Source organism: Xiphophorus maculatus, chromosome 3, assembly GCF_002775205.1.
Source record: "Xiphophorus maculatus strain JP 163 A chromosome 3, X_maculatus-5.0-male, whole genome shotgun sequence".
Classification (NCBI taxonomy): Eukaryota; Metazoa; Chordata; class Actinopteri; order Cyprinodontiformes; family Poeciliidae; genus Xiphophorus; species Xiphophorus maculatus.
The window spans coordinates 31,413,157-31,437,368 of NC_036445.1; the positions used below are offsets into that span (position 1 = coordinate 31,413,157).

The 24,212-nt window shown below is 37.2% G+C and overlaps 1 protein-coding gene across 6 annotated transcripts in view; it reads left to right on the forward strand.

The window, feature by feature from the left end:
• Positions 1-24,212, forward strand: part of adgrb1 (adhesion G protein-coupled receptor B1) — a 178,795-nt gene that overhangs the window by 152,990 nt on the left and 1,593 nt on the right. For 2 of the 6 annotated variants that reach the window (XM_023330320.1, XM_023330321.1), the window contains exons 25-31: positions 3,646-3,744; positions 11,920-12,091; positions 13,296-13,391; positions 13,465-13,504; positions 15,274-15,935; positions 18,629-18,664; positions 18,883-19,041. In XM_023330320.1, coding sequence (XP_023186088.1) covers positions 3,646-3,744; positions 11,920-12,091; positions 13,296-13,391; positions 13,465-13,504; positions 15,274-15,935; positions 18,629-18,664; positions 18,883-19,041 — 1,264 coding nt within the window. Of the gene's footprint in view, positions 1-3,645; positions 3,745-4,015; positions 4,106-11,919; positions 12,092-13,295; positions 13,392-13,464; positions 13,505-15,273; positions 15,936-18,628; positions 18,665-18,882; positions 19,042-24,212 lie in introns of all 6 variants that reach the window. The other 4 variants (XM_023330323.1, XM_023330324.1, XM_023330322.1 and 1 more) reach the window with 3 other exon arrangements.

Here is a 24,212-nt window from a genome sequence, read left to right on the forward strand (position 1 = left end):
TCTCCAGTGTTGCTCCCTGGCAGTTTCTCAAACCAAGCACACTTTGCATGTAAAGTATGCAACAGTAATGATATGTCATGTTATAGAAAGTCATGCTCTTTCAAATGAGTTCTATTTCTAATAGAATATTCTTGAGTTACGCTGAGTAATGTTATAAATGTTTTTAAAAATAATTTTACATATATATGTATGGTTCAACATTTTTCATACCTCTTTCAGATTCACATCTAAAATCAACTTTTTTTCCACCATGTTTTTTCTGACTGAAAGCAATTTTGACTTGTGGAAGTTACCCAGCCAGAGACTTGAATAGCAGATAAATTCTGTGATTAGGATGATTTCCAGGAGACTTTCCAACCATAAAAAATATCAACAGTCATACAGAAAGCTTCTTGAGGACTGAAAGAGGATGCACTGTTCCATTGATTATTGACATACGTATGAATGTATTTGACTTGCCTTTTTTTCTCTTTTTAAAAAAAATAATCACTTTATTTAGTACCAATTCACAACAAACTTTACAAAAAATCATTTCAATTCAATTGTGGATATATTCCAGTTGAAGAAGTCTTCATAAATGTTTACAACTGAAGTGTCATTTGGTAAATAATGACACTTTTAATGCAAAGTTGCACAAAAAAAGCAGACAAAAAGAAACAGACAAACGGATGCTGTATTATTTTTGATGTTCATTATAAGTAAAAAGTTAATAGCAGGAGAAGAACAATTAGTTAATGAGATAATTAGTGTATTATCTCACTTGATGCCCTCCTCCTGAAACGTACCACAGCCAATCAGAATGCCAGACCAGATGTAGCTTCTTTGTTTCTTTTACATAGAAAACAAAAAGTTAAGTCGAAATAACAGCAAATAATTCAAGTTGGAGAGTAGTAAAAGAAGAAAGTGAGAAAAAGTGGTCAATTTGTTCTCCAGTATCCCAAGCCTATTGAAGAATAACTACAGTGATAGCTCAGAATAGCCTAAGCCAGTCTAATGCTAAGCATTAATAAAAAATAAAGTTTTAAGCCTAGTCTCAAAGGTAGACAGGGTGTCTGCCTCGTGGACTAAAGCTGGGAGCTGGTTCCACAGAAGAGCCTGATGAATAAAAGTTCTATCGTATTGAGCTGGGAATCTCAATGTCACAGCCTGATTGCAATAACAAATCAAATAGTGATCCTGACTTCAAATATGGAACAAAATGTTAAAAATTAAACAATTAGTTTCATGTTTATTCTGTCGTACAGTGACCAGGCAAACATCAGTGAAATGTTAGTGAAGAATCAAACTCAGTGAAGGTCACTGAAGACCTCCTCCTACCTACTGTGTGCATAGCGCTATCTGCATCATGAGGTCAGCTCTCACTGTTCCTGAACATTGAAGTCAAAATCCATTATCAAGTTAAATATGAAACAAGATGTCCAGACAATGAAAGTAAAACATGTTTCTTTCTCAACAAACAACTTAAACACTTTCATCCACAAACTTTGTATTCATGTGTTGTAGCAGCAAGTGATGTTTTTTTAAGCTATCCTCCCATTTAGTTTTAGTCTAACCTCGCTTTTATTGTCATGTTATGTGTATAGATGAAGATCTCTGTTTGGATTAGTAAATACTATATCAAAGTAATCAGCTCTCATGTTTTATTAAATATCAGCCAAACAGACACTTTTTGCTGGTGTATTCTTCAGTCCAGAGAAACTGTGTTGCTTAAAAAGCTCAAATAGCTTTTTAATAGCACTACCTCTGGTGCATGTTTAACAACTGACTTGTCCTTATGTTAGAAATGGCACTTCTAGCAAAAATCAATTGTGATTTCTTTTTTCTTTTTTTAATTAAATACTGTTTGCATGTTTTCACTTGCAGTAACTTGGGTTTTACATAAGAATTAATAACATTCTGCACATGTGACTGACTGACCGTTATGTTTTAACGGTTAAAACATAAAGAGCATAGCCACGGTCATCAGATTAAAATTTAACCTAATATAATTTTTAGCCGAGATCCATTTTTTCTTTTTCTCTGGTAGTTTACATTATAATTTACGGTGACAACTGTCATCAGACTTCAGTGTGAGCAATATGCGCCCCTGTAGTGACATGCTTGTGCAAAAGATGTGACATCACACAGCGCACCTATTATGGACATAATATTGCTTGACAACGCAGCATGTGTGTAAAGTTGCGGTTGTTGAGCAGTCAGGCAATCATATGTCACACCATGATGGTCTGCTATGCTTCTGTCATTAACTCTTTACATGATGTGACCTCTTTCCTCCTTTACTAACTTTTGACTCTGTCACACATCAACAACAAAAAGTTGGATCCGATGTGGCATTATCAGTGAGAAATTTAGGGTCACAATTGGCAAATTCTCCTATTTCCAGATTTTTCTGTTGATCAAAACTTCAAGTTATTTGTGGAAAGTCTGCCTATTTGCATATTTTTCATAATCCATATATTCTAGATCCACAGTGCATCTAGAATGTTCAGAAGAAAATGAAACTTGGGAAGCTGGAATAATTAGCACGATAGTACTTGAAACACTACTGGCTGGCATTAGCAGTGAATCCAGGAGCTGTATTCTCTTGCCTCTGATTGGCTGAACCCCCAACAGTGAAAATGAGAAATTCTTAGATCATAAACTCATAGCTTTTTATATGCTCTCTAGGTTGCCGAGGTTTACTTCATCAATCAAACCAAAGCAGTTTTTATTGGTTTGCTGCCAAATTACATTAATGTAAAAATATGTTTGAAATTATTTATTTTTAAGATGTGCCTGTTGAATTCAGCCTGCCATTTATTCATATTTTAGCAGTTTAACAGGTTTTATCAATGCAGACCGGCCCTTTGAAGAAATTTATAATTAGGATATGGCCCAAAATGAAAATGAGTTTGATATCTGTTGTAGATGTTAGCTTCTGTGGCAGTTTTAAGATGGTTTCCATCTGTGCATATTATTGCATATTAGGGTATATTTGGCATTTGAACTATTAAAATGTTCAGTTCTAAGCCTTTCTTAAAGGGATTCTCAAGTATTACTGGGGGTTCACTGTCTAAGCATCTAACTTGAGCAGGATTGGAGCAGGATTTGCCAACAGTGCGAATGAAATCAGTTATTTTTTAAGCCTTAAGTTTAACGGAGGAAATGTGTAGTTTGTGATGAAGTAGACGAGCTGTCAGGATTGTTCTGTGGTGTTGATTTTGGATGGGTTTATTGGAGGCCTTTGAATTAAAGTTTATCAAGGATACTACCAGAATCAAAGCAACACAGAGGTACATGCTGGATGAATTTATAATATATTATGAATATATTGGCTTCTTATAGAAGAAAAAATCACATAATGTTTTATTTATTTATCTATTTATTTATTTTGGTAAACAAAACAAAACATCCAGTATGGGCCATGACCTGTCCCACTTACCCTGTCCCTTTGAGACTCACATCTACACACACTGAGACACAAAACCTCATGCAGGTCTGTAGCCCTGAGAGAGAGACTGTGCGAGAACACTGTGACTCAATGCGTGTGTGTGTGTCTGTAGTGTTCTGCCATGTGCTCATTTGCGCACCTGTTTGTGTGAGTCTACGTGTAGGAGCATTTGTATCTGTTTGTGTATGTTACAGCGTGTTAATTTGACTTTGCAGTCAGATGACAGTGCCACTGTACAATATGACGCTCAAATGTGCCAAGTGCGGAGTTATCTCTTCGGCTGACGTTTCCACCACAGCTACCAGTAACGCCATGTTAGTCCCGCTAATTATTTTACCTTAATTCTTCTCACCTCTGTTCTCTCCTCTGCTGTATGCCGTTCTTCTTTCTCACTTGAGTCGTTTTCTGTCTTTATCCTTCTGCCATTTTTTCCCCTCCTGCAATGCTCTTGCAGTCAGGCTTTTGATATGTTCCTCATACAAAAACTGTTAACTTAATTTTGTGATGTAATTGCCTATTCTTCTGTGTTAAATGATTGAATGAAAGTGTGTATGTGTGTGTGTGTGTGTGTGTTTGTCTCATAAGAATCACAAAGCTGTCAATAAGGAGGCCATGTTTGCAGAGAGGCCAGCCACACACAGTAATTATTTGTGTGTGTGCGCCTTGCTGTGATCCGTAAGTGCCTCCATTGATCACTCTTATTTTAAAAATAATTTTCCAATATTAGCTTCTTTGGCATAAAATCTTGTTTTGATTAGATGAGTTAGCTGTTTGGTTTTCCACTTCTATCTGAAGCATTCAAAGCTAGAAGCCACACATATCCCAAAATAGCAAAATTTTTGTCTCATGCAGGGTGCCTGAACAATTACAATGCATCATTTCACCTCATAGTTTGTATGCTGACATGCTGGCAACTCATAAGCAACAGGCTTTTTTTTTTTTGTCAAGTTAATGTGAATGTGCCAAATATCAACGTTCCAAGTTTTTTCAATGCAAATAAGAACTTCAAGTTAAAACGTAAATCTTCAGATAAAGGCTGGTTCATATATCAATATAAAACCAACAACAGTCAAACGTTTGGACACCTTTTCAATTAAATTTTATTTTGGCTTCCATTGTCCAGAAAAGCAACCATATACAGTACAGACCAAAAGTTTGGACACACCTTCTAATTCAATGGGTTTTCTTTATTTTCATGACTATTTATAAGGCAAGAAATCCCACTTATTAACCTGACAGGGCAGGTTGACCTATGAAGTGAAAACCATTTCAGGTGACGACCTCTTGAAGCTCATCAAGAAAATGCAGAGTGTGTGCAAAGCAGTAATCACAGCAAAAGGTTGCTACTTTGAAGAAACTACAATATAAGGGGTATTTTCAGTTGTTTTACACTTTTTTGTTTAGTGCATATTTCCACAAGTGTTATTCATAGTTTTGATGCCTTCAGTGTGAATCTACAATGTCAATAGTCATGAAAATAAAGGAAACTCATTGAATTAAAAGGTGTGTCCAAACTTTTGGTCTGTACTGTACATTATACATTACATTATAAATACGTTATATTACATTTATAAATATGTAAATAAAAATAAAATAAATATAAAAATAGTTATGATTAATATTGTAAAACTGAGGAAAAATTCACAAGTGTTCACATTTCTTTATGTTGGACTGTATCCCAAGTTGTGTACTGAGCTTCAAAATGCAACTAGAAACAGTAGCAAGAAATAAAGTAGTCAAATAATTGCAAATTTTCATCAGCTGATCAAAGATTTAGCACCATTAGCACAAAAAGTAAGGCAAAGCAGAACTAAAAGTGTCAAACACCCCCAGAGTGAGTATCTCCAAAGTTCTTGTGGACTTACCTAGTCCTTGTTTGCTGAATTGCACTTTGGGTGGCGAACGTCTTTCAGTTCTCTATTTTTTCACAGCTTGTGTGTCTCCACAAGCTTTGAGACATTTCTTTGGTTCTTCTCGGATGGTGCCTGTGTTCTCGGGTCTGGCTCTGTTGTTTGCCTTTGCAATGTTTGAAGGCAATGATTAGCAAGTCGCAATACTTATCCTGTCAAACTAAATCTTTACATGCATCATCAGTGAAAAGAAAAAAATCTTTCTTTTATTTATTAGTTATGTACTTTTTCAAGTGTCACAGGCATAAATTGCAGCTGACAGGACAATAGAGTTCCACAAGCACAGCTTGGCAAAGGGTAGTGGCTGAGGCTTCATATAAGGAGCTCCTGTTGTAGCACTGTTGCCACCTTTCCGATTCTACAATCTATATCTAGTTTTGTGTCTGTTACTTGTCACACTGCCAAGGTAATAAGCTGCTTCGCTTATTCCAAGGATGAACGTCCTGCATCCATGTGTATTAGGATTGAAGTTATTGGGAACAAGTACAGTCATGAAATGGAACCCTGCCTGACTCCTGAGATTACACTGAAAAACTTTCTCATTCCACTCTGAAACCTTATGCAGTATATTCTGTACATACTTCATATATATACTTCTGGAGATGTTAAATTGTTGAGATAGAATGCCATATATTTAAAGTTGTATAATTTAAAACTTGTCCAAGTTTTTTAAATTGATAACAGCTTTGCACATGTTTTGTCAGTTCACAATACAAGAGGAAAAAAACAGGTAATAGTGTATTTCAATATGTGGAAGCATCATTCACAGCTTCTCCTTCTGTTTACTGATTGTCCCAGTAGTAATTCTACCGGTGGAATCCAAGTGACTGGGAGAAAGCCCAGACTAGCTGCAAAATGAGATTTTAATCGAACAGAAAAGCTCAGCAAGGCAATGGCCAGGCTACTCTTTCATCAGTCCTGTTGATGATAAAATCCTTTGTATCATGAAACAACAACATGACATTAAAATGTTGTTGGAGGAGGAGTAAGATCATCAATATTCCAATGCAGATGGGAAGTGAATTATTAACAATAATTTTGAACGATCAGCAATTTAGTTTTCATATTTTAACAATATTGTTGTTAGTAGGCATTTTTACCCTAGACTAAGATATATTTTTGACCAAAATTGACCATGGAATATACTGTAAATCTCTGTCAACACATAGATGTAAATCTGTAGAGCTGTATGTTCGTATTTCCAGAGTGCAGGAAAACAAGTGCATGTGTTTTTGATTTTACAAATTAATTTGGCACTTGAGTAGGATCACACTGCTGACATTAGTGCTTATTAAATACAAAGGAAACAACTGATTAATATAACATATTGTTTCAAATGATATTGAAGAAATTAGGTTTGTTCTACTTTGGTGAAACACTGCAGCAAATTATAGATCTATGTTATTTTGAGACATATAACATCTGTAACAACCTATGACAACATAGGTGATAACATAGGTCTGTCAATTTCCCCTCTGGGGTTTGATCAACTATATTCATTCATTCACTCATTCATTCATTCATAACAGCTGTCATTGACTATCATGTTATTGTGTAACTGTGAAGTTGAAATAATTTTAACATGTTGCTTTCGTCAACAAGTAGTGCAGTAGCTGGTTAATTTGGTATATTATGTGGTTAATTTACACCATTATTTTTCTCAGGAATTCATTTTGTACTACATTTGCATACGTGTTGCTTTTTTCTGAATCCTTTGGGATCACTTAAGTCCACTTCTTCACATTGTTTCTGCTCCAGCAAACCAAAACAGCTGATGTAGGGAGTGGAGACAAAGAGCTGACACCCAAACCAAACAAACTAGAGCTATATCACATTAAAACCTGAGAATTTCATTGTACTGACAATATATTCACATTCTTTACTATACTATATATAATAATATAATATATAATACTATATCACATTATTACTATATACATACAGCATGACACATTTTAACAACACTTTTTTTATGTTTTTACAATGTAATTATATTGTATGAATGTCATAATTTATTGTGCAGATGTCAAAAAGACATTTTGAGAACAATGTGTTTTATTGCTCGAACCCCATCAATTTCTCCATCTGTACATATTAACATGGCTTCAGTTTGTCAATAGAGTAAACAATGCAACATTTGTCCATTTTCTCTTTGCTCAACCCTGAATGGTCAGTAAATGTGTCACAAAACTCTTCCCAAAAACAAAACCCACCTGAATTCAGTGGGATTTAAAAAGTAATGACTCTGGAGTACATACGAAGTTAAAAGTTGATCATTTATCATTCTCTTCTCCTTTGACAGTATGGTTGTCAATATAAATCAATGTAAAACCTGGATAAACTCATATCAGTTGTTAACCTAATTCATTTACTGTGACTCCAGCCAACAACATTATTCAATCTGTTATTTTAAAAAAGCAATTTGAGTCTTGTAGTTGTGATAACCCTTACAACATGTTCAAATTTTCTGTTTTTTAGCTACTTTTCCTAAGATGTTGGTAGTTCATGGTATGTTAGAGAAACTTTGAAAATTCCTAATATAAATTTGAACCAACAGATCATGTGTGTATGTGATATCATATTTAGAACCTCAGTGTAAAGTGGGGAATTAGGTTATCTTTTAAAATCAAATTAAACAAGTCAAAACCTGGATAAACCTCAGGTTTTGATTGTTACCCTAGACTAAGATGTATTTTTGACCAAAATTGACCATCAAAACTAACTCTCACGTCAGTTTTGAAGTTAGCGAGGGTTAGTCACTGATTTGTCACCAGTTAATCACTGGTTAACCTTAGATTCTTACCACCTATTGGGCATCATTTATCAAAAACTTTATCAAAGACCAGAGGTCTTCATAGAGCCAGTTTCTTGTGTGATTTATTAAACTTTCCGAACAATATTTAATTCAGCAGCTGGGAGCAATTGTCTGTTGTATACCCCACCCCGATTTATCCATAGAGCAAAAAATAGTTCAAAAGGTTTCTCTTAAATTTCAAGGTGAAAGCATTGCAACAGAGGTCTAATGGCACACACAAAGACGAACCTGAAACAGGGTTTTTCCAGATATGTTAGTCCAAATCTTGTGTCAGATACGAGTACCTGTTGTTCAAATGTTAGAAGTAAGGTCTTAGCTTGATAACGTTCAGAGATCGATTCAAACCCAGATATTCAGCACGACACTGAGCTGAATTCCACAAACCATCATGATGTCATAACATATTGGCTTTTCTCAGTGTTCCTCCCACTGATCCAGAACAAAGTCGTCTCCCTTCAGTACCAACCACTGAGAGAGTACTTAGGTTTGAAAACAATATGTGCACTCCTTAAATACCGCAATGTGAAAAGTACAAAGTACAAAGTACAAAGCTGAAACTCCTGGGCAATGCTGCCATTTGTTAGCTTCTGCAGCTGTGCCAAGAGGGTTTCCACTGAGGGTAGTGATGAATATAAGGCACACTTGGTGTTCAGCTTTTCAAATAGGCAGTTCTAAGCAGTTTTAGGGCGGATCTAAAGTTTTTCTGGATTTCAGGTATTTGTAGATGGTTGTGATTCACCTCAGTTAATCCTGGAGATACATTGTAAGAAATGCCAGTTATATATTTGTAAGGCATATAATTGTAAAGGTAATTTTATTTATATAGCACATTTTCAACAACAAAAATACAAGCAAAGTAAGGTCATGTCTTAAAAAATAAAATTGTCTTAAAAAATAAAATTGACTTAATATACACTTCACATTTATACACTGCATAAAAATGTATGCAGTCCAAAGAGCCCTTATTCACAAGACAACGTGTTCGTGTTGTTCCAGTATTTAGTGTCTTGTGCAATAATCAGTAATGTCAAACTAAGCCCACATTTAGATTTAGTTATCACAAACACCATCATCCTTAAAAAATCTTTAAAAAGACTTGTCAATTTTGCTTATAAAGATTTAATCTAGATGCTTCATTCATTTTTCCAGTTTTCTCCATCCTGCTATCAGACGAGTCCACAATTTTAATTTCTTCTTTTGAAATCTTTTAGTTAGGCTAGTTAAATGTCAGAACCTTCTGGAGCCTTTAGACCAGGGGTGTCCAAAGTTGGTCCTTGAGGGCCTGCATCCTGCATCTTTTGGTTCTCTCCCTGGTTTAAAACACCTGGATCAAATGATGGCTCATTAGAAGGCCTAAGAAGAACATTGACATGCTGAAAAGGTTGTTGCTACCACCATTGAGAGAACTAAAACATGCAGGATGCCGGCCCTCGAGGACTGACTTTGGGCAACCCTGCTTTAGACTTTCCTGCAATCTGCCTCTTTTATCTTCGTTATAAATTTTTAAGGAACAGGAAAAATATCTGATATAATTCACTATAACTTGGGATGGATGGTTAACCTGTCCAGGACATACCACAATGATCATGAAGATAGGTAACCCTGCAAGGATTACCTATCCTTACCAAGGGATGAACGGATGGATGAATGGATGGATGGATGGTTTAACAACAATGGTTTAACTAATAATTCTCCAGTATAAGTTGATTTTCTTTGCGTCACTCCAAGTCCACACTGACATAAAATTGCTCACCTGACTTTTCATGACCGTTGTTCATGTCTACATTTATAAAACTTTTTTGTTTTGTATTCAACATACAGAAGGTACATTTCAAATAACTTTGGATGGGAATGTGTGTCCAAACCTTTAGCTGTTGTTTATAAATGTATACATATGTATATCAAATATTATTTCATAGTAGACTGAACTTTTTCAGATGAGGATCTCATCACCTTAAAAGACTTGTAATATAATATTTTGTTCTACAGGCTAGACTTGTTACATATAACAATAATATAAAAAGTTGAGCTACAGTGAACCCTCGCTATAACGCGGTTCACCTTTCATGGCCTCGCTGCTTCGTGGAGTTTTTTGTGCAGTTTTTTTTTTCACAGTGCATTGTGTTCTGTGTCCTGATTGGCTAAACAGTCTCCGCGCTTCTTCTCTACCTGTGTGCTAATAGCGTTGAGGTATTTAAATGTACGTAATACAGCTTGGCAAATTTTGGCAAATATTTTTGCCCAGAAGAAAAGAGAGCGACAACAACTACCGATAACTATGTTCTTCTCTCGAAAAAACACACCTGCACCACAAGCTTCAGGAGAAAAAGCCTCTGGAGAGCGGAGTCAGGCCGCAGCGTCACAGTCAGAGGACAGTTTGTCCTACTGTACTTTGTATTGATGATTAAAATGATTATTTTGCTGTAGTTATTTGTAAGAAAGTGTTCTATTTGTTTAAAAAATGCTTAGGCTTGAAAACAGTTTTTGTTCTTTGGTTTTGATGTAGAGTATTTAATTATACTGTATAATAACTGTAAAAAATAAAGGTAACTACTTCACGGATTATGCCTATCACGGGTTCTTATCGGAACGCAACCCCCGCGAAAAACGAGGGTTCACTGTATTGCCATTAATAAATGAGGGCGAAATTCACACAGTGCATACATTGTACTGTCCTCTTTTCTTTTTGTGTGCTCTTTATTCTTAAGTGTCATAAATTGGTGACAGCTTTAAGTTTTATTAGCTCACAAACTTCAATTGGTTAAGATTGATTTTATTTTTCATTTATTTTTCCTATAAACACTTTCCTTGGTTAACACTAGTGGGCAGTTAGTAAAATCATAGAAATACTGCACAGAAAACATATAGACATGTGTAATTAGCTGTTATTGAAAATATATCGAATGAAGATAACGAATTTACCAGCCTAAGTCCAAACTGTCAGCTGATTAGAATGATAGGAGCGGTTATTTGGAATATCAGGCCTTTTTTCATCTAGTTTCCTTTGCTTTGCTATGGATTAATTAGAAAGATTCTGCTGTCACTGCTTGTGCTACACTGTTAGCTGAGTACTTTTTCCACCTCTGGATATTATGTAATTAAAAGTGAAAGTGCTGATTATGCTCAGTTCATTTCGGAACACTTGTACTGAGAACAGTTTATCTCTAATACTCTCATTAGAACAAATGGGATCAGTCAGAAACATAAACAAGCAGAGAAAGGCAGGAACAACATTTCCTCAGCTCAGACTCTCTTTCTCTCTGTCCTGCTCTGCCTCCTGTGTTTGTCTTTACATTCTGTTTCAGCCTCATTCCACATCTTTTATTTTGACCTCCACCCTCACCCTCACTCCTTCCCTCTCTTTCCTGTGGCACTAAATCCTATGTGGTTTGACTAAACCATCTTAAATATACATGCATGTGAGAAATGTAATTTAGAAACATATATGTATTTATATACTTATACAATATGTGGTAGTTAAAGAAATGAATATATTTTTGCATGGGTAAGAACTTCTATTTACAGCCTAGATAGTTACTGAAGAACAAAATATTGTTATTCATATTATTTCCTGTTTTACCTTTGTGAAAGAGAGTAACCTTATTTATTTCAATAATTTTTGTTTTAGACTGATCTTTATGAAAGCAAACTAATCTTAACTACGTAATAAAATGTCAGTAGTACATTAGGTAGAAAACCTATGTAGTCCTAGCTTTTGCTTTGCGTAGTCACACTATGACTGTAATTCTCTTCATGTCCTGCAGGGCGTCACTGTGGAGCTCCTGTGTGGTTTTGCCTCTCTTGGCCCTCACATGGATGTCTGCTGTCCTGGCCATCACTGACCGGCGTTCTGCCCTCTTCCAGATTCTTTTCGCTGTGTTTGATTCTCTGGAAGGTTTTGTTATCGTAATGGTTCACTGCATCCTGCGCAGAGAGGTACCCAACATGATCGCCCAGAGTTATTGCTAATGTAATATTTGTGAAATACTATATTACTGTATTTTGAGGTCTATCATCAGTCTGAGAACTGAACTGGACCACCAAACTAGCAGACTTCAGTTAGTGGGTTTAAGTGTGTGTACTTCATTAAAATTAATTGTTGAAACCACAGTAGCTTTAAAATGCAGTAACACAATATCTTTCATCAGTATTACATTAGTGTGATTCTTCAACCAAATGAAATCTTGATGCTTTTGTTTTTTATGTGCTGCAGTTCACTGAAGCGCAAGGCTAAAATTAGCATTTTTATTCTGATTTTATATGGCTTATTGATATTTCAGGATATAACATGTTATAGTACGTTTTGTGCGGAGAAAACCTAGAGGAAAAAGTGTTTTCATTCTTCATAAACACTAGCTTTTGGTTTTGAAAACCCTAGTGTTTTTCACTTCACACCTGGAGAATGAATGACTACTGTTTCAGCAGCACTCTACACCAAGGGTGTCAAACTCCAGTCCTCAAGGACTGGTGTCCTGCAACTTTTAGATGTGCCTCTGCTGCACCACACCTGAGTAGAATAATTAGGCCATTAGCAAGGCTCTGGAGAACTTATCTACACAAGAAGGAGGTAATTAAGCCATTTCATTCCAGTGTTTTGTACTTGTGGCACATTTAAAAACTGCAGCACACCGGCCCTTGAGGACTGGAGTTTGATACCTGTGCTCTACATTGATAGTTGTCAGGTTACAGTAGGTCATATGACGCAGAAGCTTTGTAGAGGTGAACTGAACAATCCCTGCAAATATTCCCCATTACATCTGGACCTAAATGGTAAAAGGTTTTGTTATCTAAACTAGAAGGTTTAGGTCAGGGGTGCCCAAAGTCGGTCCTCGAGGGCCGGCATCCTGCATGATTTAGTTCTCTCCCTGGTGGTAGTAACAAACTTATGTCAATGTTCTTCTTAGGCCTTCTAACAAGCCATCATTGGATCCAGGTGCATTAAACCAGAGAGAGACCTAAAACATGCAGGATGTCAGGGGTGCCCAAAGTCAGTCCTCAAGGGCTGACTTTGGGCACCCCTGGTTTAGGTTGTCTGGCCTGATGTGGCTCAGTTATTAAAATCTCCTGCCTGTCCCTCTGTATCTGTGCTGCTAGTATTTGTCCTGTTCTGAGTGACCTCTGCTCCCATGGTTTCCTGCAGGTTCAGGAAGCGGTCAAGTGTCGAGTGGTGGATCGGCAGGAAGACACTAATGGAGATTCAGGTGGATCTTTTCAAAATGGCCATGCTCAACTCATGGTAAGCATCAGCCATCTTGTTTTTTTGTTCTTTCCAAGAAGCAGTCAGTACATGTGCTATTTTTTATCCTCAGACTGACTTTGAAAAAGACGTGGATATGGCTTGCAGATCCGGTAAGTTTCCTGTTTGATATGTTTCATTTGTTGTTTGTCTTTTATTCAGCTTTAGGGACAGCTGTTCCTGTGTGGCTCATCTGTCTGTTTTGACTGCTGCAGGTTCCTCTGTGTTGTTGGAACAGATGTGAAGCACTTGTGTCAAACAGTCATAATAACTTCCTTTTCTCAGTGAAGTGTTTCAACAAGAGATCCAGCTTGACTGCTGTGTGCCACAGTTAAATCATGGCGAATGGAAGTAGATTGGACATGTGCTGAGCAGTTAAATGCAGATAAGCATGGCCGCCTGAGTCTCTCCTAATCTGCTGCTGTATAATGAAGTCCCTTCTGGCAGCGCTGCATCAGATATGGGCTCTGCTCTTAAATCTGCTGAGAGCAGGAGTCTGATTTTAACATTAGATGGAATATTAGGAGCAGCATCTGGAGCAGAAAAGCTACTGAGCTGCAGAGAAAACCTGATGGAAAAGTGACAAGAGACACGATTGCTGTTTTTGTTTTTCTTTGGAGAAGTCAAACAGGAAGAGGGACCACAGAGAGTAATCTTTCAAAAATTAGTTTGAAGCATTGTCTAAGGCATTTTAGTAACCTAAACGTTTTATGAAATACCCCAGGTTATAATATGCTAAGAATATTTTATGCTTATTTAATTTATTTATTTATATTTAAAATCATATAGCCTGTAAAAAAAGAAACATTCCAACTGCATTGTTTGGATAAGGAGTAAGCAGCAGAAGAGGATTTTAATAAAGTAAGGCTTTAATAACAGAAGAAAGCAACATTAAGCAAGGAGAGGCTGCTGGTCCAGAAAGTTCATCTTAAAGAGGAGCAGACAGAAGAAATGGACTAAAACATGTAGGTTTTTACTCTAGATTTAAAGGAAGTCAATGTTTCAGCTGTTTTGCAGTTTTCTCGAAGTTTGTTCCAGATTTGTGGTGGATAGAAGCTGAATGCTGTTTCTCGACATCTGCTCTGCATCCCTGGAACCAGAACCTGAGAGGTCTGGAAGATTGATACAACAGCAGCAGTATTAATGTATTGTGGTACTAAACCATTTGGGGATTTATAAACTTGCAGAAGTATTTTAAAGTCTATTCTCTGAGTTAGAGGGAGCCAGTGGAAGGACTTCAGAACTGGTTGATGTGTTGATCAGCTAGTGATAACTCTGGAGGAGTTACTGAGATTCACAGCTCATCTTGATACACTGCATAAATCTGGCTGTTATTGAAAGAGTAAAAAGAGGAAAATCAAACTGCAAACTTTATATCAAAGTTATGTAGACAATACTACAAATATGGAAGATCCTGCTCTGCTCAGATGGGATCAGAGTTGAACTGCTTCTTCCTAGATAGAAACTGCAATGTGAAAACTACCATACATATCACCTAGAATATAACGTCCCCATGGGAAAACATGCTGATGGCACCATTATGCTGTGGTGGTACTCTTCTTCAGCAGAAGCAGCTGGGAAGAGTTACTAGACTAAGTTCTGGACCTTTTAGAAGCTCTAAGAGGATCAAAACTGAGACAGAGCAGGACACAATCCAACACATGGGAATGTGTTGGAGTGGCCCAGTCCAAGCCCAAAGATGAACTAAACAATATTGATGCACAATAATAAAGACTTGTACCACTTTATATTCTGTATTTAATTAATGTAATATAAAACTTAATCTTTTAACTCCTTTGTTTCAGTGGAATGTGATGAAGGTTCATTGATCGTTTAAGTATTAGGTGGGGAAGTTTATCCTTCATCTATGTTTGGTCTCCAGGCACAGCGAAGCGCTCGTCTCTCCAGGGGGAAGACAAGGCTTCTGCCGGGACCCTCACCCTTCAGAAAGGATCCAACTTTAACACAATGCCAGCCAGCATGACCAAGGTTCACCTCCAGAATGTGGCCGACTACTCCAGCCACACCCTCACTCTGCGCCGGGAGAAAGGTGCTGCAAAGGGGATCAGCACTGAGCTCCCCGGCGCCAAATCCATCTACATCTGTGATGGCGAGCTCTTCAAGCAGCTGGACGGGGAACTGCCCCGAGGGAATGGGGAGGGCAGCAGCTCAGACAGCACCGGCAAAGGCCCAGGGTACGTCATCCTACCGGCTAACAACACAGGTACCCTGAAGACCGCCAAGGGGAAAGATGATCCGACCAGCAAGTATAACATCACCATGGAACAGCTCCCTCAGAGCAGGCTCATCCATCTGGCCAACTCTACTGCTGGAGAACCAGTCCCTGGCTTTGGGCTCAAGAGCCTTCCTACTGACCAGGTCAGTGTGTCGTGTACTGACAGAGACTCACCAGCTCACAACCTACACAACATGCCTAGAGACTCGCAGACAACAAGCAGCTTGGCAGATGCAGGCGACTCTGGCAACTCCGGGGTGATGTCCAAGAGTGAAACCATCTCCACACTGTCCATGAGCTCATTGGAGGTAAGACCACCGGACCTGGACGGATTTCAGATAGACTCAGAGAACTAATTTATTTCCACTTCCTGTAAGACTTAAGATGCCAGTGATTAAACTGTTTTATGTATTACACCATGTACAAAATAATGATGATTCCATTTCCACAACATGTGGAACACCTTGTGTAAATGAAACGGGTGTATTATTCACTGCAGAAACATAAAATCTAACAAAATGTTTTCCCATGTTATAGTTCCCAATGGAACTAGTACCTTTCCACCAATATAAGGAATTATTGATTTCAAACTCCTTGTTCTTGCTGAAAAGTTACTTGTAAGTTAGTTGTGTCTTATTTCAAGTGTGCTTAGATATTTGCACTTGAAACAAGACCAAAGTTACTTAGTAAGATTTTGTTTTTATGAACAGTATAATAGAGTAAATAATAAAAGTAGATTTGACATTAGATTTGTTTGTCTTATCAGTTAAATTTATTGATAAAGTCATGAGATCTAATTTACATTTAAGTACGACTTCCCAGTTTTGGAAACAGTGGGGGATTTTTTATCATATTGTTATTAAGTGCTAACTTAATTACTCATAAGAACAATGCCAGCCCCATCAAAACAACAACCAGGCATGCAATGTAGACAGATGTAAAACAATTCTCTTAAGGAGGCAGTAATGTATCATTTCCACATGCAGGTGTGTTGCTAAACCTATCACCTGGAAGTCCTTTCAGAACCAAGACTCTGGCACAAACAGGGAATATGATTTAATTTTAGCCGTACAGACATGAAGTTCTATTTATTACTTTGGGAAACCCAGAATCCCTGACAGACCAAGCTCCTTCATGGGTTTTCAACAGTAGATGCTTGAAATTGTTATTTATTATGGACTGCTTTATATCTGTTATGTAGATATAAGAGAACAGCTGTAGCAGTCTGTTCTTTACTTCTGATCATTCAGACGTTGGACCCAATAACAGACGTTGTTCTGTTAATGTTTGTGAGGTTTTCTTCAGATGTGTCTGTAAAGTCACAGAACATTCAGAGGTTCTGTTCATCCAGAGTTGGATAGGCGGCTACGGCACATCGGGTGGGTGGAGCAACATTCCTGTTAGGTATAACTCTGTCTGGTAATTCTGGAGGTTAAGGACCAGAAGCTCCAGGAGGTAGATCAAACCTGTGGATACTTGAGACCTGCTCTCCAAATGCTTTTAATAGTTCAAATACCAAATACTCCTTGATATGCACTAATAAGCACAATAGAAACTGTTAGGGTTACAGCCCTTCAGGTGTTTTTTTTTTGCTGTTTGTTTTTTTTTTATATTAAAAAAGAGGCCTCTCCCCCACAGGTTGAAACATGGTGGTGGCAGTATCATGCTGGTTGGACTTGATTTAAAAATAGATGGAGCTAAATATGAAGCAGCACTGGAACAATAATGACATCTGGTGGATGTGCTTCTACTTCTGATAGAGTGAACTGGCTTTAGTAACCTTGTAAGGACCAGAAGATTTATATATTCCTCTTAATCCAGTTAGACATGTAAATGTGATGAAATATCACTTCTATAGAAAGAAAAGACATGTACTTTATGAGGAAGGCATATAATCAGCAGATTATACTGAAATCCTGACTGAACACACATGAATGTGGAAATGAGACATTGTTTTTATATTTTTATTGTCATAAGCTTTTTGAATGACTATGTAAAATCTTCAGATGGGATCAGTGGACCAAATGCTTGGAGTGTTCAGAATGATTCTGTTGGTCTGATGGGGTTAGTTCAATAAAATATGATAATATGCAAGATTTATAATGTAAACACTGTAAATATCATCCTTTCATCACATTTTTTTCATTTTCTTTGCCTCATAATCCAGAGAAATCAGTATTTAACTTTAACAAAGTTATTGTTTCTCCTGCATCAGTCATGAATGATGCAGCATCTGTTATTAAACATAAACTAATCATTAATACAAGCAGCTGAAGGAACAATTAAGTTCTATAATTGCTTTCTGGAATAATTTATTGTGCCTCTTTTAACCAACACAGCGTTGGCGTGAGAAAGGATTCCCAGCTATGATCACCATATGAGGCAAACAGTATTAAACTGAATAATCATTCCAATACTTAGAAGTATCATTAATTGCTGTCAAAACATTTCACGTTTTCATCACTTCGGTCATCTCCGAGCTGATGCATACCACAGCTGCTTGCTTCCACTGATAATGAGAAGCTTCTCTGGGCCCATGTTAGAGGAGCATCTGTAAAAAGGTTAGTTCTCTGTGAGCTCGCGCTACAGACAGCAGCATGTGGATGAGACGCCACGCCGATCAGCACAAAGTGGCTCAGACATCTGCCTGCTGGTGTCTTTTCACTCCGGGGCAAAACACACTTCCATAATGGCGTGTGAGGCAGCAGCTGCCAGAGGAAACGGGCAACCTGAAGGTCAGGCCTTCCTTCAGCTCTCAGGGACAGCTGACCTAAAGGTCATTCGGTCACAAGCTGTTTATTGAAAACTCGTGCCAGCAGGGTCTGAATAACCAACAGCAGAGCTCGCTTCGTCCCCCATGACTCACTCCTCCTAAGCCCAGGAAGACCTTTTCTAAAGCGGTTCATGTGGAGCTCCACTATTAAACACTTGAGTATTTCTGCTCACAAGGCCTCCAATATCTAAAAGGAATTTTAATCTCTCTGTCTCATCTCCCCCCCAGAGACGAAAATCACGCTATGCAGAGCTTGACTTTGAGGTAATTGTAGTTTCTTTGCTTCCTATAGAGATTCTGAAACTTACACCAAAAAGCCAGATGTCTGTTTTAAAGACTTCTACCTTTTTAAACTACATTTATTTCCAGAACTGATAGTATTGTGCAGAGTAGGAACGTTTAATGTGCAGAGAAAGCAGACATAGAACTGATGGTAGTCTGTTCTATTAAACTTGTACGTAACGTGCGATGTTCCTGTGTAGAAAATAATGCACACCCGGAAACGGCACCAGGACATGTTTCAGGACCTGAACAGGAAGATTCAAAGTGCAGACAAGGATAGAGAGTCTCCACCTGTTGATGCCAAAGCTGCCAAAAGATGGAGTGTGTCCTCTACCGGCAGCGACAAGACCAACATGAGTGTAAACAGTTTAATTTTATTCTGCTCCTTCCCCTCTGCTATACTGAATGTTTCCCTTTCCCTCTAACCATTAGCACAAATTAACACTGACATTAGCTCTCCTGTTTAACTGTCAATGCCTTGGTTCGAAATATGGTGGTTTATTGTTCTGTGTTAGAATCGGAATAAATGAACGGTGGCTTCAAACTGTGGGTGAGCATATGTAGCACTATCATTAATACCAAATGCTGAGTGTGGAGATCTGATTATAGTGCTTTTCATTTTGTCATATAACAACCACAACCTGCCAGTAGAAATTTATTAAGATGTTTTTTATTATTGAACAACACAGACAGTGTGTAACTAGGGAAAGAGAGGAAAAGGCATGGTTTTTAAATATAAACAAATCTATTTCAAAACAATAAAAAATCTGAAAAGTGTGGCAAATGTTCTTAAACTGCCCCTTTTAATTTGACACATCCACAGGTTAGAAGCAGTTGCCACTTCAGTTCATCTATAGCACAGGTGTCAAACTCCAGTCCTCGAGGGCCGCTGTCCTACAGCTTTGAGATGTGCCACAGGTACAAAACGCTGGAATGAAATGGCTTAATTACCTCCTCCTTGTGTAGATCAGTTCTCCCAGCCTTGCTAATGACCTAATTATTCTATTCAGGTGTGGTGCAGCAGAGGCACATCTAAAAGTTGGAGGACACCGGCCCTTGAGGACTGGAGTTTGACACCCCTGATCTATAGCATCCTGCAGTATTTACACAGGCTGAATACAGATGTTCTCTGAAGGCCTCTGAGGTTTTCTACAGAACGCACCTCAAAGCCCCGGTACCGCCTGCTCACTGTTAGCTCCCTTAACCTAACATTACTACCAGGTGGGTTCACATCACTCCTGACAGATTGACAAAATAAAAATAAAACCCGGGCAACCGATACAGTCTCTGTGGCCCAATAGTCATGAAACAAAAAAGCCTGAAGGTCTGTCAGTGCTAGTGTCTCATAAATAAAAACTCCCTATTAGTTTCTCGCATCTAACAGAGATGTGCAGAGCAGCAACTACCTCTTCATTCAGGGCCGACCCTATGTAAATATGGGGCCTTAGTCAGAATCTGATTTAGGGTCATTGCTTCCTGCTAAGAACATCAACATCACTAACAGTTTTTTAAATATATATTTAGTGAAGTCTGTGAGAGAGGGACCAGGTTAATTGGCCAAGCTTAAAATCAACCACTGATTTTTGGCTATTATTTGCTGTGATGTATTTGTAAACAAACCAAGTCCAAACACAAAGATTACAGATAGCTTCAGATTGTAGCCATGGTAAGACAACAACCAAACTATCAAGATGATTCTGTGCATTTTACAAAGTAAACTTTAGAATTAAATCCTAAATGTACAATTTATTTTTTAATTTATATCTGATGAAACCATTAAATAAAATTTAATAGTATTGTTAAATACTTATTGTTTCTTAATAAACAAATGCTAAAGTTTTAGATCTGTGGTCTGTGTTACAATTCAAGCATTTATATCGGCCCTAGACCTTCAGTAGAAGTCTGATAGATTTTTTTGGCAGACCTATGAAAACACTGCTGTAGTAATCAGCTAAACTTCAATGCATGGATGTTTCTCAAGACCTTGTTGAATGACAAAATCTAATGAAAATAATTTATCTCTCAGTCTTACAATTCTAGATCTCTGAGGTGCTAACTTTGAAAATATGTAGAGTTAACCCCTCTGAGCTTTTTTGATCTTTAAAGCAGTCTGCAGCCAGGTTGCTATGGAGATTAAACACTGGGATATTATTAGGGTTTATTTAGTAAAATAGCAGTGAATTTACTTATTTCGTAACAAACTTAATCTCTCCTCTGGTCTGTTTAACAACTACAGTCTACACAGCCCTCCAGCTCTGACAGCATCAGAAAAAGCAACATTATACCTGTTGGGGAAAACCTAGAGTAAATTTGCTTTACATTGTCCCCACATGATGACAGTGATACAATATGATCCGATTAAATATTAGATTCTTGATTATTATGAGTTATTGCTATGTTACTATATGGTGTTTTAAGATCTTGTTCAGTGTGCCCCTGTTTAACTTTAAGCCCCTGCCCCTCCAAAGGTCTCTACACAGCCCGGACATTCAGTGATTAACAAAAAACAAATTTAAATGTACTTAAAAAAATATTGTCATTATCATTATTATAATAATGAAGTGTTAAATGTTATTTTCTAAAATATCTTTTTATTTGAAAAAGGTAACTTCACTTTACAGTCTTCAAGACCTTTCTGAGTTTTCTGCAGTTTTAAGAACAGAGAAGAAAAAAAATTAACTGTGTACGTGAGCTCAAGCTCTTCCATTCAAGTCAACAAAGAGATTAGGATGTAAACCTGAAAGAAAAAGAGTAGACCTGGAGGAGTCATAGAAAGCAAGGGGTCAAGCATATATGACTATTGCTGTCATGATAAATTTTGCTTGATCATAAATTGTCTCAAAAATTATTGCAATAAATGATAATATTGTTGTTTGACATAATTTTCAAGAAATAGATTGATAATGGCATAATAATGCAAGTTCATTCTGTTAAAGATTAATGAGCTTTAATTTTGTACAGAACATTTCACACTCTTAACAGGGATAATAAAAATAACCAGAATCAATAAATATAAATGTAGTATAAACAACACACAACCAAAGCCATAAATAAAATTGACTATGACGTTTTTGTAAAAGAGTTTCCGTTCAAAAATATTAATCCTCAAAATGGAAATTATTGACCTTATTTTATCATGCAATTAATTAATTGTTCATTGTAACTGCCTTATACAGTATATGCCCACCTTGTTTCAAATTTAATTTAATCTTTCTTTCTGGATTTGTAAAGGGTATGTTAGTTTTTTCATTTTATATAAATACTGAAATAAATTCAGTTCTTTTTCATGCCAATTTTCTCAAGGATTCACAGATAAGCTTTATTTTTAACTTTAGACTATCAACATAAAATTTAAAATAACTGCATCATTCTGCTAAAGAGTAATTCTTAAGATCATACATGAATGAGGCATAACATTATGACTGAGAGAAGAATGGACACTAATTATCTCATAGTAACAGCTTTGTGGCAAGTAGACCTTCAAATTCAAAAATTCTTTATTAATCCCAAAGGGAAAATAAAAGTTGTAACTCATATTAATCCAAATTCTTCAAAGAGTTATTGAAGACAGTGATGGCGGTTGGCATGAAAGATCTCCTGTAGCAGCCTGTAAAAAGCCTCTGACTGAAGAGGATGGTCAGGGTTAATTTTCTTGATTTTATGTTAAAATCTCTCAACCACCTCCCCTTGGAAGTAGGGTTTGGTCTAGCCCTGTTCCTCCTGAAATGTACAATCTTCTCCAATCATTAGGGCAGGAAAAACATCATAAGGATGTGAGCAAGTTTGAAAGGGAGCAGATCATGACCACATTTCCTAACCTGCAGATGTTGTCTGGTGTCCGTGTTCTGCAGTGTGCCATATCTACTAAAGAAGGTTAATGGAGCTTCATGAAAGCCCATTGAGGCACATGAGGAATTAAGGCAGGCCCAGTTGAGGGAGTGTAGCTCAGAGTATTAAAGAAGATTCTGACAGAAAGGTGTCAGAATATCAGCAAATTAAGATCTCAGGCCAACTCAACTTCTGTAGGATGTTGTGGACAAACAAACCGATCCTCTTCCAGAACTTCAAGGAGTTTCACCACAGAGTTGCTCCAACACACTAGCAAGTACTGTAGGTCATAATGTTATGCTAAATATCTCTACACTGTATAGACAACATGAAATCAAAACAACATATTAAACATTCTTATATTTGTTGTGGAACTGATGTGTTAGAAGTGTGACCCCACTGACGCCCTGAGCTTTTAGGGCTCTACAAACCTGCAAGGAGCCCATGGTCATTATGCTTAATGACACCAGCAGCCAAACAACCAGCAGTGCCTCTCTGCTTCTCCTGTTTCATTATCAACCAATTTATTACGTCACTTGTAGAATTTCGTTGAATTGACTCTACAAGGAAAAAGGAGGTTTGGAGGGGGGGGACATTCATGCCACTTCATGCTTGCATTGAGCTCCTTTACTGGAAAGCACATATGCTTTTCTTATTATTCATATTTTAGTTGATTCACTGTAAAAAAAAAGGGGGGGGGTTGCTGTTGTTTTAAAATAATTTCCATAACCACCATTTTCATTAAGATAAGATGCATTTATTATCCTGTCTGACAGTATTGCTAAATGGGTTTATGGTGCTGTGAGAAGTATTTGCCTCTTAACAGGTTTCTTCTGTTTTTGCTTCCTTGCCACCATCAGTCAAAGACAACCTGAGTTAAAAATAAAATCCTGTTTTCAGATTATTCTTTCTTTTATTGGGGAAAAAGCCAAAGTTAAATTCCATATAGAAACCAACCTTGGTATTTGTGAAAACCAGTAGTTCCACCGTTTGGAACAGTGTCCTGTTACTCAAACCTCCCAAAAAAGGGGAAAAAAATCCACTTTGATGTTGTCTCTCCACAGAGTTGCCCTAACAGTCTGGGAGAAAATAAAAAGGGATTTGGGGGTTTGTGAGAAGGGCCTTTGTGTTTCCTTTGATCAGCAGTATTTCATTGGGGTTACTGTAAGAAAAGAAATAAAGTCATAATGTGTGTTGATCGTGAATAATTTGTAAAAGCAATAGCATGTATCAGCTGTGTGAGACCTGCTGGACGAGTCGCTGCTTTAGCCTCCTCAGTGCTCACTTAGCCGATCTCAATTAGGTTCTCTGGAATCCTGAACCGTTACAAACGGCTTTCCAAATTGATAGATGTTATTGACTTTGTTTTTCATCTGTTCCTGAATTTCTATAGTCCACAATATATTGCCCCAGGTTGGTGTAGATATTTATTTTCCTTTAATAAATAAAATATTTGCAAATGTTTTTCTTTTTCTTTTCTGAAAGGTTACCTTTGTCTGATGGTAAAATTTGTGAGATAATCTGAAACATTTAGTTACAAAAAGCAAAAAACCATAAAATCCACTGAAATCCATTCAGTCTTCTTGCACTTTCCATAAGAATTAAAGTAGAAACCTTAAGTTGATGTAATTTATATTGAGTTTATATTATGAAGTAACTTTCAGGCCACCATCAGTGTACAGGAGCCGACAACCTGCCTGTT